Source organism: Olea europaea, chromosome 3 (assembly GCF_002742605.1).
Source record: "Olea europaea var. sylvestris chromosome 3, O_europaea_v1, whole genome shotgun sequence".
In the NCBI taxonomy this organism is placed as follows: Eukaryota; Viridiplantae; Streptophyta; class Magnoliopsida; order Lamiales; family Oleaceae; genus Olea; species Olea europaea.
Window position 1 is genome coordinate 17,731,143 of NC_036239.1, and position 14,427 is coordinate 17,745,569.

The window sequence follows — 14,427 nt, forward strand, 5'->3', positions numbered from 1 at the left end:
AGAACGTTCTAGCCTTTATGTTTCCATCTTTTATGGGCTCATCTTTGCCCGATGGTCTAGGCTTGGCCATTATGGGACAAGTATAGGTATCCCCTTTTACCAATTCGGCCAAACACATTTCGGCCTGGTCGTATGATTCGTCATCGATGGTATGAACGTCAAAATTTGGGTCTCTGTAATAAGTCCCTTTACTAGAATTTTTCATTTGTTCTTCTTCTCTTATCAGTCGCTCATACCTAATCACATTCGCACTCAACTGAAAAAGGTCTGAAAATTCCTTGTCCTGGAACTTCTTTTTTAAATCGAAGCTCAAGCAACCTTGTGCGATCTTGACAAATTCTTTTTCGGGCAGAGGTACAAAACACTTGCTTCTTGCTGTTTTGAACCTTTGGAGAAAACTTTCTACCAATTCATTTGGCATTTGACGTAGATTCGCCAAATCAGCCAAAGTGACTTCAGATTCAGTTTTATAAAACTGAGCATGAAACAATTGTTCCAGTTATTGCCATGTTTGAACAGAGTTCGCTGGCAAGTTGATGAACCAGGAGAAAGCTACCCCTGTTAACGAACTAGGGAAAAGTCTCATTTTATGGTAATCGGTTACATCACCACTTTGCAACGTGAATCGTCCTATGTGTTCTAGAGTAGACACCTCTCCTAAACCAGTAAACAGTGAGAATTCTGGCACTTTATACCCTCTAGGCCATGGATATGCTTGGTCTACCCAATCGGGATATGGCTTTGTGTATGTCGGCCTAATGACAGGACGCACCCCAAAGGCCATCTGATCCTGCACGATTTCCATGATCTGGTTCCTCAACATGACATTGGGATCATATGGAATTCCTACAGGCTGGTTAACCGGTTGATTTGCATGAGGTCTAATGTTTGGTCCTTGATTGGCAACAAAATTACCATAATTAGGTCGATTACCGTTAGCCTGGACATCTGTTACCTCATTACCACGTGGAATATTCTGTCCATTGTTTAGGACATTATCTCTCACGTTTGAATTACCCCCCAAGTTAGGCATGCCACTACCATTATTTTGATTTGGCACTGTAGTACCTCCTTGGTTTGAAGTGGAGGGGCCAGAAAGTGACTCCACCCCTTGATTCGGATTTAGGACGGAGGGATTATGTCCCACAATTGTCCTAGTTTGAAAGTGGTTTGTAAGAGGTATAGCCGGTTGACATATCTGGCCTACTAACTTATTCATTGTTTCGTTTAACGTCTTTAGCTGTTTGGCCATATTGTCATAGTGTGCGTTTCCATTTTGTGTTAATCTTTCCATATTATGAATACTTCGAAGATTTACCTGTTCAACGACGTTTTGCGTGAGTTCTCCAAGCAATGCACGCATGGTTCGAGGACTCAACTCCGTCATTGGTTCGTAACGACTGTTACTGCTCTGATTTTGTCCATCTGTTCGTGGAGAGGCATGCTGCTCCTCATATCGCTCGATTACAGACTGGATTCCTCCCTGACTTGCTCCTTCCTTGTCGTATCTCTGAGGCATATTGTTTCACCTTTTGTATTTTCAACACCTAACACCACTGTCCCACTGGGCGTGCCAAATTGTTTCGCGCGGGTTAAGTCGCTAACAATTAAAAAGGGTCAGACGATTGTGTAAGGGACGAAACCTCTTGAGATAAAGTCCCAAAAATGGGTGTTCTTTTATTGGCGATGGACTTTACAATTGGGAATGAAAAACAACGTGCCTCCAAGGGGCGCAAGCACACGAGTTACAGAAAAATGTTTAAGTCTAAAAGCTAAGGAAATGAAAATTACATATTTCTCTGTTCGAGAGTTTTGGATTCGGTCCTTTGCTTCTGCGTCCTTTCTCCCTTTTATATCTCCTAGACGATCTCTTTGTGATTAACTACCCTGAAAACTGCTTGATCGTCCTATAACTTCCCACTTTCTTTGTAGTGGCCATTTTGTCATGAAACTGCCTCTTAACTGCTGCCATTATCTTTCATCGTTCAACCGCTTTCGATTGAATTCCTTGAGTCGTGGAACGTGATAATGCTACTTTAACAACTGCCTTGATAACTGCATTCCTTGATAACCACGATGCGTTATATTTGTTGATACCTTGGGCGACTTGAAGGTTTGGGCGAGAGTGGAATAACAGCTCTGGGCGACCGTATGACATCCCATTCGTTCAGATTCTGGGCGACTCGCAAACTTGGGCGATGGCGTCACCGCATTCTTGGGCCCCTTATTTGGGCCTTCACCCTAATTCGTTTGATTGGACTTCGTTCTTTGGGCTATCCGATTTGGGGATCCTTCAATTGGACTTTATTCCTTGGGCTGTTCGATTTGGGCTGAATTTTTATGTGTCAACAAATTCAATATAGCTATCTTGTTAATTTCAATACGATAACAATTATTTTTGTATTCTCCATCAAATTCTTCTAAATTTATTTGATTTACCTCTCTCAAGTTCAAAACAATTTTATCCAATTAAGTAATTACATCATATCTATGTGATTCCAAATAAACCTTAATCAAGATTATTCAATCACTAAATAATTTATTTAATGATGGAAAAAAAAAAAGTGTAACTCTACCCACAATCGAATCGCCAATTCTTGGTCTATGCGAATTAATTTTGCACTGATAGTGCAATTTTAGGGGCTGCTATCGCATCCCTTCGAGGTTAGCAATTGCAAACTCCATAATTTTATCCTTCTTCATTTGATCCCTAATTTAATTGCAATTCTGATTATTCATCTTTAATTCTTCGTAATTTAATCATTCACATTCCGAAATCCTTAAAAATTGATCCTGTGCAAGTTTTGAAAGTTTTTAATTTAGTCCTTGAACTTTTAAATTATTGAATTTAATTCTTGAAGGTTATGAATTTCCTTCGATTGCTCCATTAATACTTCTAATTGATTGATTACAACTCGGTTGATCTTCAAGTGCTTCAAAATTACTCCAATTAAGTTTCATTCCACCTATTTCACATTAATTTCATCCCAGTGCATCAAATTTGAGATTTTATGTTATATAAAATTATGTAGACATTCGCTCAGTTTGCAATATATATAAATCACTTCACTACTATATGAAAAGGGCAATGTTTTACTACTATAGAAAGAACAGTAGATTCTTCCATTTTGTCTTACTGTAGCTTTTTTTTTATTGAGAGAAAGAAACGACGTCGTTTATCTTACGTGTTTGATACGGTGACTTTGTTGCTTTTCCTCAATTTACGCAGCGTGGAGGATTATGTCATAGAGCCCTTTTTACTCTTTCTCCATTTTTACACGCTACAGTTATGCCTTTCTATTTCTCCACACTATCTCTTTCACCATTTTCTCACGCTATTAACCATGTATCTTTAGAAAGTTTACTTTTGAGCACATAAGTAAGTTTAAATAAAAACATTATTTTTATATATGTACGTAAAATGTATATAGTAACCATTTGGTTGACCAAAATGGTTGACCAAAAAATAACATCAATTAAGATGTTTACGAACCGTTTAAATAATAATTTATTGAGGGGGTTAATTTAAGAGCAAAAGTGTGAATTCCATAAATATGTGATTGAAAATATGTTTGAAGAAAAATAAATTTTAAAAAATGAAGATCAAACATGCTAACAAATGAATATATTTATTTTTCGAGAAATGAGTTTTTATTATCATTTCATTTTTATCTTGAAATGATTTTAATCTTAATACATTAGATTGTGTTTCAAAATTACATAATCTATCAAATATAATTTTTAAAATTAATTTTTATAAAGTAATATATTTTTATGATATTTTTTTTAGTAAAGTAATAATGGAGGCTCATACTCGAGCCTCCATAATTGTTATGGAGGCTCAAGACATGAGCCTCCGTGTATGAAGGCATCATGCTGATGCCTCCATAATTGTTATGGAGACTCAAGCATGAGCCTCCATAACATATTATATTATAAAATTAATAAAAATTTAATTATTTAATTATTTTTTATTTTTTTAATACTATTATATTTCACCTTCCAAAAAACCAAAAAAAAAAAAAAATCATAAAAACATATTACTTTATAAAAATTAATTTTAAAAATTATATTTGATAGATTATGTAATTTCGAAGCACAATCTAACATATTAAGATTAAAATTATTTAATGACAAAAATGAAATGGTAATAAAAACTCATTTCTCGAAAAATAAATATATTCATTTGTTAACATATTTGATCTTCATTTTTTAAAATTTATTTTTCTTCAAACATATTTTCAATCATATATTTATGGAATTCACACTTTTGCTCTTGAATTAAACCCTCAATAAATTATTATTTTAAACGATTCGTAAACATTTTGATTGATATTATTTTTTGATCATCCAAATGGTTACTATATACCTTTTACATACATATATAAAAATAATGTTTTTATTTAAACTTATTTATGTGCTCAAAAATAAACTTTCTAAAAATACATGGTTGATAGCGTGAGAAAATGGTGAAAGAGATAGTGTGGAGAAATAGAGAAGTATGGTTGTAATGTGTAAAAATGGAGAAAGAGTAAGCCTCCATTATTTTATGTATTTTTATTTTAAGAATATTAAAAAAATTAAGTTAATTAAATGAAATGAAATTATTGTATTGAGAGCCAATGAAGGAAAAAAAATAAAAAAATGCACGTTGGAGCCTCCGTAATTACGGAGTCTCAAGCACACATGAGCCTCCGTTATCATGAAGGCCTCCGTTATTATGAAGGCCTTCATAATAACGGAGGCTCATGGTTGAGTTATCTCAATAAACCCTCCATATCATGGAGGTTAGGCCTCCATAAATATGGAGGCTTTCCTCCATAATATACATATATTTTTTAATATATACTAAAATTATTATTATTTTTTTAATGTTGTTGGCATGATGCATGTGTGGAAGAATATTTGTCAATCACTATAAACAAAATTCTTCACAGAATGCAAAAAATAAAAATGCATAATAAATATTCTTATTACGCTAATAAAACTACAATAATTTTTTTTTTTTTTTTACAAATAACATAAAAAAAATCATTTTTATTTTCAACAAAAAAACACATTTAAAAATTAGCAATTTCAAAACCAATTTTTTTTTAAAATTTTCGGAAATACAATTATAAAAAAAAAAGAAACAATATTGAATTACAACATTTAATACTTAAGAAATTCAATATTAAATAAATTTTATACATTTATAACAAATTATAAATCCATATATGCAGCTTACCATATTTGCAGACAGTTTACCGTGTATGCTGCCTACCGTATTTGCAAACAACTTACCGTATTTGCACCTTACCTATATGCTGCCTACCGTATTTGCAACTTATCGTATTTGCAGCCTACTGTATTTGCAAACAACTTACCGTAGATGCTGCCTACCGTATTTGCAACTTGCTGTATTTTTATATACCGATTTTTACACTTACAAATACCAAGAATGCAGAACACCGTACATTTACTTACCAAATCGAATTTCAAAAAAAATTTCTAAATTTTTATTTTTTCAACATAAGCATACAATAAATATTAAATATATATGAAGCACAAAATATAAATACATATGAATATGGTGCCGAGAGAAACCAGTATCGTAGTTTTACGTTAAAAATAATTTTTTTTTCAATTTAAAATTATTTTTAGTTCTTTTCTCTTCAAATTTTTTTACTTACAACTTTTTGTAAAATATTTTCTATATTATACTATCTTTATTTTTTTATTTTTTGGGAGGTATGAAAATTGCGTGTTGTATTGTTTTCTTACACTATAAATATTTTTTAATTAAAATTGAAAAAATTAAGTTTTTTCATAAAGAAAAAAGAATTAAAAAGTATTTTAAATCAAGAAAAATATTTATAATATGAATAAAAAAAATAAAAAATAAATAAATGAGGAAAAAAACGAAAAAGAAATCTCCATGCATCCTGCGCTAATGTAATGAACCAGACGATTAAACTTCACCAAATACTTCGAGTCTTCAATCAATTTTGAAAAATCTACAATTTGGACGCTAATAAAAATACAATAAATACAAAACTCGTGCAACGCACGTGTCAAAGACTAGTATGAATAAAAATTCGGATAAGTGTAAAAAGCACTTATCAATTATCGAGAAATTATGCTTGATAGTGATTTTACTAAAATTAACAAAAAAAATTAATTCTTATTTTTTTACACGAATTCAACGATTTCTTGTCTTGTGACAAACAAAGGGTTGAACACGAGCATTTCACAGTCCAAGAATTGAATACGTCAATTGATTAACTTTACGGCGCCTTTTATCAACTGAAACTTCGTAGAAAGCGTGATTGTATCTGCATTTCCATGTGAGTACTGTGCCCATCCCATCCTTTTGAGGTAAGTATGTTTGACCATTCTTTTGTAGGAATATATGCAAACATGAGTGTTTGTTTGCAAAATATCCCACAAAATGAGACATGAAGCTCCTATTTGACCACCATTTTTCTAAAATTTATTTGAATTTTGTTACATATACACTATGGTGTACACTTTAATTTATACTTTACTACGTCACATTATCTTATTGGACAGTTTAAATTTTAAACAATTTTTCATCCAATTGACACTTGATAACAATGAAAGTGTCAATCAAAGTGTCAAATATCCGTGTACAAATAGCAGAATTCATTTTATTTTTCTTTAAATTTAATTTCAACCACAAAATTTATGAATTCACAACTTTTATCAACTTTTCAATCGTTTATTTCTTCATTTTTTTAATCAAAATTTACAAAAAAAAATATAATTTTTAGCTAAATCAAACAATGACTAGAACTAATTCATGTTTGAATTAATTATATGAATTTGTTTTTAATATCATTTTAGTTGAACGGTCTCAACTAATAGGCGTTCTAAGTATTAAATTTCCTTCTTTATTATTATTATTATTATTATTATTATTTTTTTTTTTTTTTTATATAAAACATGTTAATAATGCGTGTAATCATTGACCAAAAAATCTAGCAATTTATCTTGAATTGCAATTTTCATTTCTATACTTCTTGTATAGGAATGTTTTGTTTATGAAATATCATGTAGAATAATATTATGGCCAAATATATTTATTGTTAAAAGTATATGAAAAAAAACTAAATTACATGTCCATCAAACTTGAGATTTTGCTTCGTTAGAATAGGGAAATCCTAATCGCTAGTATTTAAGAAGGAAAAAAATTTCCACTCTTTTACTACTTTTATCACATAAACTTGAACCCGTCATAAAAATGTAATAGTAAACCGTACAAAATTTTAAAGATACAAACATACACAAATTTACCGAACCATCAAAAATTCAAAATTAATAGATTGATGAGAGACATAAAAATACTTATTTTGGAAGAGATTGGGAGAAAATTATCCTGCTTCATTCATTCGGAATTGGGGAAGGCAACAAGATGGGTTGGGATCAGGACAATCATTACCATCCCTCGCGTCCATTGAGTATTTTTATCAACTTGTCCCTCTCCCAAACTTGGTTAAGTGGGGACGGGATGAAGGGGGGCAGAGCAAGGGAAGGTTTCCTATCCCATTTACCCTCGGTTTATTTCTTTCTAATTATTCATTTATTGCTTTTATTATTATTATTATTATTTTTGAATGTCTTTAGTTGGTGAATATCATTATTTTTTTCTAATGAAAGACCAATTTATGTTTTTTTTTTTAGAAATGATGGTTATTTTTCGAAAAAACTGAAATTTGAAAAGAATTTTAAACGAGGAGGGACTATGATTCTCATTCTCGTCCCAGAGCAACTAACTCTTCTCTGTTTACCCAATTAGTTGGGAAATCTCTGTCCCGCAAAGGTCGGGGTTAATGGGATCTTTTGTCATCCATATTCGAAAGACATATTTATCCAGTGAAGATTGACCATATCTAGTCTTCCGTCGAATCTAAAATTACGAATGATAAGATACAATCTAAAATACAAAGTAATAATAGTGTGTGAAAAAATATCAACAAGATATTCAATTTTTGAGAAATTGTATGAACAATATATTTAGTAACGAATCAAAATATCTCGATCTAATGTGTGAGATTTAGAGAAGTGGGTCCATTATCATCCTTGTGGGACCTCCTCGAGTGAGGATTTTTTCTACGACGTGCTTTACCTATCCTTTGTTGTTTTGAAGCCAAGAACAGCATTTGGGCTTACGATTGCATTTTGTTTGTCCCTGACATATTTGTACTTAAATATAAGTAAAAAAGTTACTTTTAATTATTATTATTATTATTTTTTAAATATGGAGAAAAATCTTTTTCTAACGCCAAATTTTAACTCTTTAATTACAATTAATCTAATAACTTATTTTAAATTTAGTCGATAATCTTTTCAAAAACTAACTTATTTACTTACACATGAATTTACTTATAATGTACTTATTTGGGAGTGTGTAAATAAAAATAAAATAAAATAATAGCGGGTCTCAAAAGGTGTGGATAAAAATTTAATAAGAACTTCCATTTCTGATTTATATCTACAGTTTTTTTTCCTCTTGTGCTGGCTGGCCATGTCTAAAGACGATAATCACGGGAAGTTCAGTTTTGACAACCGATCACAAAATTCTGATAACTTAGGAGGGGATGAAGAAGAATCAGGCAAGAAAAATGGGAGAGATACAGAATCATCACCACCACCGGCGACCGGGAAGAAGAGGGTAGCAGCTGACAAAGACGGCGGTGATCAACTAAATGAAGAAAGTGGTGGCTATGATTTGGATCATGAGGTTCATACGTGGACTGAAAGAGAGAGGAGGAAGAAGATGAGGGACATGTTTGCAAATCTTCAAGCTTTTCTTCCTCAACTTCCTCCCAAGGTAATTCTATTGGTTTGCGAAAGTAAATAGTAGGAATCGTCGAATATAAGTGTAGATCGAGTTGCTAATTTAAAGAAAAATAAAAGTTCAGTGCAAAAATAATTTGTGAATTGTTAAGAGCTCGATGCAGAGTATATTGTTAGCTCATATTTAATGAAAAATTTCTCTCAATCAAAAGCTAATTATCCAAAATCGCCGAATTCAAGAATCTTTTGTTCCCCTGTCAAAAATCAAGAATCCTATGTAGATTGCTAAGGAAGACTCGATCCCTTTCTTGAAAAAACTGCAACAAGTTTACATTTATTTCTATCTAATTTTAATTATTTGAGCTTCTCTTTTTGTAGTATAATTTTCCATGATCGTTTGGCAAGTTAGATTGAACAAAATTTAACAGTACTATACTGTCACGTTAAATAATATCCAGTCTCTAGAAACAAAATAGTCATAATTTGGACATGAATTTGTTATTTTCCTTCAACTATTTTAGATTTCAAGGCTCAAATTGAGTGCAGTTTGAGATGTTTATATTTGAAACTAATGCAGACAGACAAGTCCACCATTGTCGATGAAGCAGTAAACCACATTAGGATGCTACAAAAAACTATTCAGAAACTCGAGAAACAGAAGCACGAGAAACTCGCAACAAAGGCGGGGGAGGCAGTTTTAGCCGATGAAGGATCTTCCAAGAATAACTTGCCCTCCATTAATGCCTCAAACTCATTTTCATTCTCACAGATTCCCGTCTTTTTTCAGACATGGTCTTCTCCTAATATGAGCCTAAACATATGTGGACAAGATGCCCAAATCAGCATTTGTTGTCCGAAGAAGGCCGGGCTTTTCACTGCCATTTGCTATGTGTTGGAGAAACATAAAATTGAAGTGGTTTCTGCTCAAGTTTCATCTGATCATCATAGAAGCATGTACATGATTCAAGCCCATGTAAGTTCATCATTTTCTCCCTAAAATATTCAGAAATCCCATTAATTATACTGTTTAGTTTGTCAAATTGTAGAACATGTTGAGTATACATTATTAAGAAAGTTTGTGCAAGTGTTGGATAATTATGAAACACAAAAGTTGATATACAGAACTTTTTTTTTTCTTTTTTCCTTGTTATAGGCAACAAACAAGTTTTGTGATTTATTTCAAATTCATTGATTGAGATTTTGAATGCTTAGCTCATCCAAAAGTTTAAACTAACAACTCAAGAGAAATTGTTTGATATACAGAACTAGGGTTTTTTTTTTTTTTTAATCCTGTTATAGGCAACAAACAAGTTTTGTGATTTATTTCAAATTCATTGATTGAGATTTTGAATGCTTAGCTCATCCAAAAGTTTAAACTAACAACTCAAGAGAAATTGTTTGTTTATATTGTCAAACTAATTTTTGAATTTTCTTTCATAATTCTGGGGTTTTGCTTACTCCAATTCATGTATACCAGGCAATTGGAGTTTCTAATAAAGTCCAGGAGCCTTTTCCAGTGGAAGAAATATACAAGAAAGCTGCAGAAGAGATAATGCTCATTGTTAATTCTTAATGAGAGACTGCAACTTCAATTTAAAAAGTAGAAAAATGGTGTTGATATAAGTACTTAATTATGTATGTTTTTTATTACTTAATTATGTATACATATAGCTAGAATTAATGAAGTGCATGTCCCCCAATTTCATCTAAGTTATAGCATATATAGAAATATCTTCTTAATTAGATCTCTCATTTGGTCATGATGCCATATAAGTTGCAACATTTATTCCGTCTTCCTTTTGATAATCGATAAATGGATGGGACCTGAGCTATCGAATTGGAATAAGTTCATAAACAAATCATGAAGTATATCTAGCTAAAAAATAAATAAATATTGTGTGGTAGGTTTTGATATCCAATAAATCCCGGGCTACGATGTAAACGTTGGAATATAACTTCCTAGGCCTCGCCCAATGGTGAATTAAGTGGAAATTACACAATTCCCAATTTTAAAAATTCACAATTCTATAATCAGATGGGACGTTTCAATGTTCAAAAATCAGATGTTTTATTAATAATTCTAATATTATAAAATATTAACCCTCGTAAACCAAACCCTAATATTCTCTCTCTCTTCATCTCCCCTCTTCCCCCTTCTCCCGCACGATGACTATCTAAAATCGTCGCACCGTCGGGAAGAAGGCCACCGCCGGTGGTATTCCAGTGCGCAGCGCCATGCGTGGTGGTTGCTCAGGCGTGCACGATGTTGTACGTCCAGATCTGAGTGGCACTGCATTTTTCATTTATTTTTTTTGTGGGTGTGATGATGATTGGATGTTGGTGATGTCGTGGTGGTGGATGCGTCGTTGGTGTTGATGATTGTGGTGGCTTCGTGTGGAGTGGAGTGGGGCTACGGGATGGTGGAGTCTGGGTTATGCTGTGTTTGTCGTTCCAGTGCGTTGTATTTTTCCTTTTTGCCTTTTTTTTGTCGCGTGAGATGATTGGATAGTGGTGATGTCGTGGCGGTGGAGGCACTGTTGGTGTTGATGATGGTGGTGGTGGCACCGCGTGGAGTGGAGTAGGGCTGCAGGATGGTGGAGTTTGGGTTAGGTTGCATTGGCGACGACGACGACGGTTGTAGTGAGTTGTTGGCTGTGTTGTCGTCGATGTTGATAATGGTTGTAGTGAGTTGCCGGCTGTGGTAGTGGCGATGGCAGAGTAGGTTAGGGTGGGTGAGATGGTGGTGGTAGTGGTGGTGCTACACTGTGTTTGTGACCAAAAAATTGGTTGAAAATTGTGACTATAACTCAATAATTGATTAAGTTGTGATCGAAAATTAATCGTGACCAATTAATCTAATAATTTGCAATGAATAAATGAGTTGTGATCAATAAAAGTTTTGATTTTGTGATCGATTAATAATTTGTGACCTGTAAAAAAAATTATTTGTGATCGAAAAATAATTCGTGACCTATAAAATTTTTAATTTGTGACCGAAAAATAAGTTGTGGCCAATAATTTAATAAATTGTGACTAAAAATTAATCTGTGACTAATTAATTTTTTGATTTGTGACCGATGAACAAACTGTGACATACAAAATTTTTGAATTGTGATCGTAAAATAATTTGACATAAAATTTTTGATTTGTCACCAAAAATTAACAAGTGACTAACTAAATCGTTAATTTGTGATCAATTTGTACGGATCTGTGACCTAGATATAGTTAATTAATAAAATACTTAATTGTTTATTTAAATCATAAATAAATTTTAATAAAAATCTGATTTTTGAAATTTTAAACTTTATTTCTTAATTTTGAAATGTGCTATATTTAATCTCTTATTTATGAAATTTTCCCGTGAATTAATCACCAACAACCAAGTCCAAAAACTTGACCCGACCCATATATATTACCTCTTGGATGGTTTTTAATCTTGGTTCATTTAATCTTATTATTGGTCCAGTTTAGTGTGTGATTTGTATATGAAAGTAGGAAAAACGTGGATGTCTCAAAAATCGGCTCCTCTTGGAGAAGAAAAACCAGTGCATCCTTCTTTGATTTTGATCTCTTCTCTTGCCTCATTTTGTTGTTCTTCCTGTGCCTTTGTGACCTATAAATTATCACCGTTATCTTATCCTTTTGCGGGTGAGATGGAGAAACAGCCAAGGTGAATATGTTGGTTGTGGGTTGGAGTTGTTTAGATTGGTTGTTTGATAGAGAAATGTAACGTAAAACTAAGGTTGAAAATCATCGATTTAACGATCCTTAGAGCGAGCTTCCGTGATATTGTATATCTAATATTGAACAAAGAGTTTGTTAGCATCCTCCTCACACCAAGAAGTTAAAGATGACATCCAAAACAAGAAAGCCCGAGCTTTGTGAAGAAGACTTTATAATATTAATGTTGAACGAGAGAAGTAATTCAAGCCTTCCTAATTTTTTTAACAATATTTAAGAGAACTTTAGAAGGAAAAATTAAAGGATAATGTTCCCTTTAGCATATTTGAAATGAATAAATGAAGGTATACCCTCAATCATTGCATATGTATATAGAGCTAGATATGCGAATTTTGAGATAAATTGTCCAGACATGACAATTATATCATAGAAAACAATTGCCAATTGCTAGTGTTTATTTCGAAATTTCTAGCTCAACTTCCCCATCCTAAATTAGAAATAATTATATATAAGTAAGATACTTCGTACAAAAAATAGCATGTTTGGTCATGTTAACAAAACCCGCCCTTTTAATAGGCTTTAAAGCTTTATAGCCAACCATGCTCGCAAGCCCATAATAAATAATAAAACTTGAACCTAAATAAATCAATGTCTATTCCCTGCAAAGAGTGTAGGATGTCCAATTAATTGACTCGATAATGGTTCTTAGTACATACAGGGATAGATCCAAAATCGAGCTAAAAAATTTTAAACTGGACTAATACGCGGGAAAAAAAAATTTACATGTAAAAAACTGGTTTTTTTTATAAATAAATAAATACCCTTAAAAAAATTTCTTGGGCTTGAGCAACCCAGCCCCCCCAATCCGTCCCTGGTTAAACGTAAATGAAACAGGCAACCTGAAGAGATTTACATTAGATCAATGACATATGCATGTTTGCTACATAGTTTGATTGACAAGATGTTTGGCATTTGGCTAAAATTTTCATATGCTTGATGAAGATCATGCTTATAAGGGGCTGAGTGCCTGATTCCAACTAATTACTTGGTCGGACTTTGTTCAACCAAGACTATGTCAAAACATAAGCTTTATGAAACTTTATGAATTGCCAAAGTTTCCATGTCAAATTAACAAAAAAATTAACAAAAAAATTAATTAATGTGGAACATATCTTATTTCTTTGGGAATGATTTTTTATTATTATATCTTGAATCTTGAACTACAATCTTTTCATGTTTGGTTTCTTCACTTTTAATCTTAAAATTTTGCTCATTTGATTATTTAATTCTTGATCTTGAGTTTGCTTCTTGATCCATATCTTTGATTCTTAAATTCCTTCTTCTTTATATTTATTTGGTTGTGGATATTGAATCTTCCTCTTCAATATATTTTCTTAGTTAATTTTTATATTGATGGGATGACACAAAGAAAGAGAATCACATATAAATTGGAGACCATAACTCTATATAGCTATAAGTAGTTCGCCCATCATGAAATACTATTCTAATGAATCTGGTCTTTACACATATAATTCGGCTCACACTTTATTTACATAACTTAGGCCCAATAATATAATTCTTTATGAGACTACTTTAAACAGGCTTAATTTTAAGATATACTTATACATACTTAATTACATTAGTAGGCCCACATGATAAATTAATGAACCCAATATTACCTTATAAATGTGTATAACCTTATAACATCAAAACTTTTACTATCATAACCAACAACATCTTCGAATCCATTGACTATATCAATATATGATCAAAGCGATCTTCATTACAAGTATCATAGCTAAATTCATCAATGGTCTTGTATATTAACACAATTAAATGACAGATCAAGTGTGGATATTTAGCATGTAGATTACTTGCAATATGATCCAAACATGCATATTTTCAATTGGTCATACCTTACTCTTTTATAAGATCAACAATAAATTT

General features: G+C 32.2%; 1 protein-coding gene across 1 annotated transcript; it reads left to right on the plus strand.

Moving 5' to 3' along the window:
• Positions 1-8,477: 8,477 nt before the first annotated feature.
• Positions 8,478-10,499, plus strand: LOC111391753 (transcription factor bHLH95-like). The gene is made up of 3 exons (XM_023017004.1): positions 8,478-8,833; positions 9,377-9,772; positions 10,277-10,499. The coding sequence occupies exons 1-3, from the start codon at positions 8,528-8,530 to the stop codon at positions 10,370-10,372; spliced, it is 798 nt and encodes a 265-aa protein (XP_022872772.1). The 5' UTR covers positions 8,478-8,527; the 3' UTR covers positions 10,373-10,499.
• The last annotated feature ends 3,928 nt before the right edge of the window (positions 10,500-14,427 follow it).

Bases quoted from the DNA above. Each gene is read 5' to 3' on its own strand.
- LOC111391753 (XM_023017004.1), top strand. From the start codon at position 8,528: ATGTCTAAAGACGATAATCACGGGAAGTTCAGTTTTGACAACCGATCA. The intron at 8,834-9,376 runs GTAATTCTATTG...AAACTAATGCAG, and splicing joins TTCCTCAACTTCCTCCCAAG to ACAGACAAGTCCACCATTGT. The intron at 9,773-10,276 runs GTAAGTTCATCA...CATGTATACCAG, and splicing joins TGTACATGATTCAAGCCCAT to GCAATTGGAGTTTCTAATAA.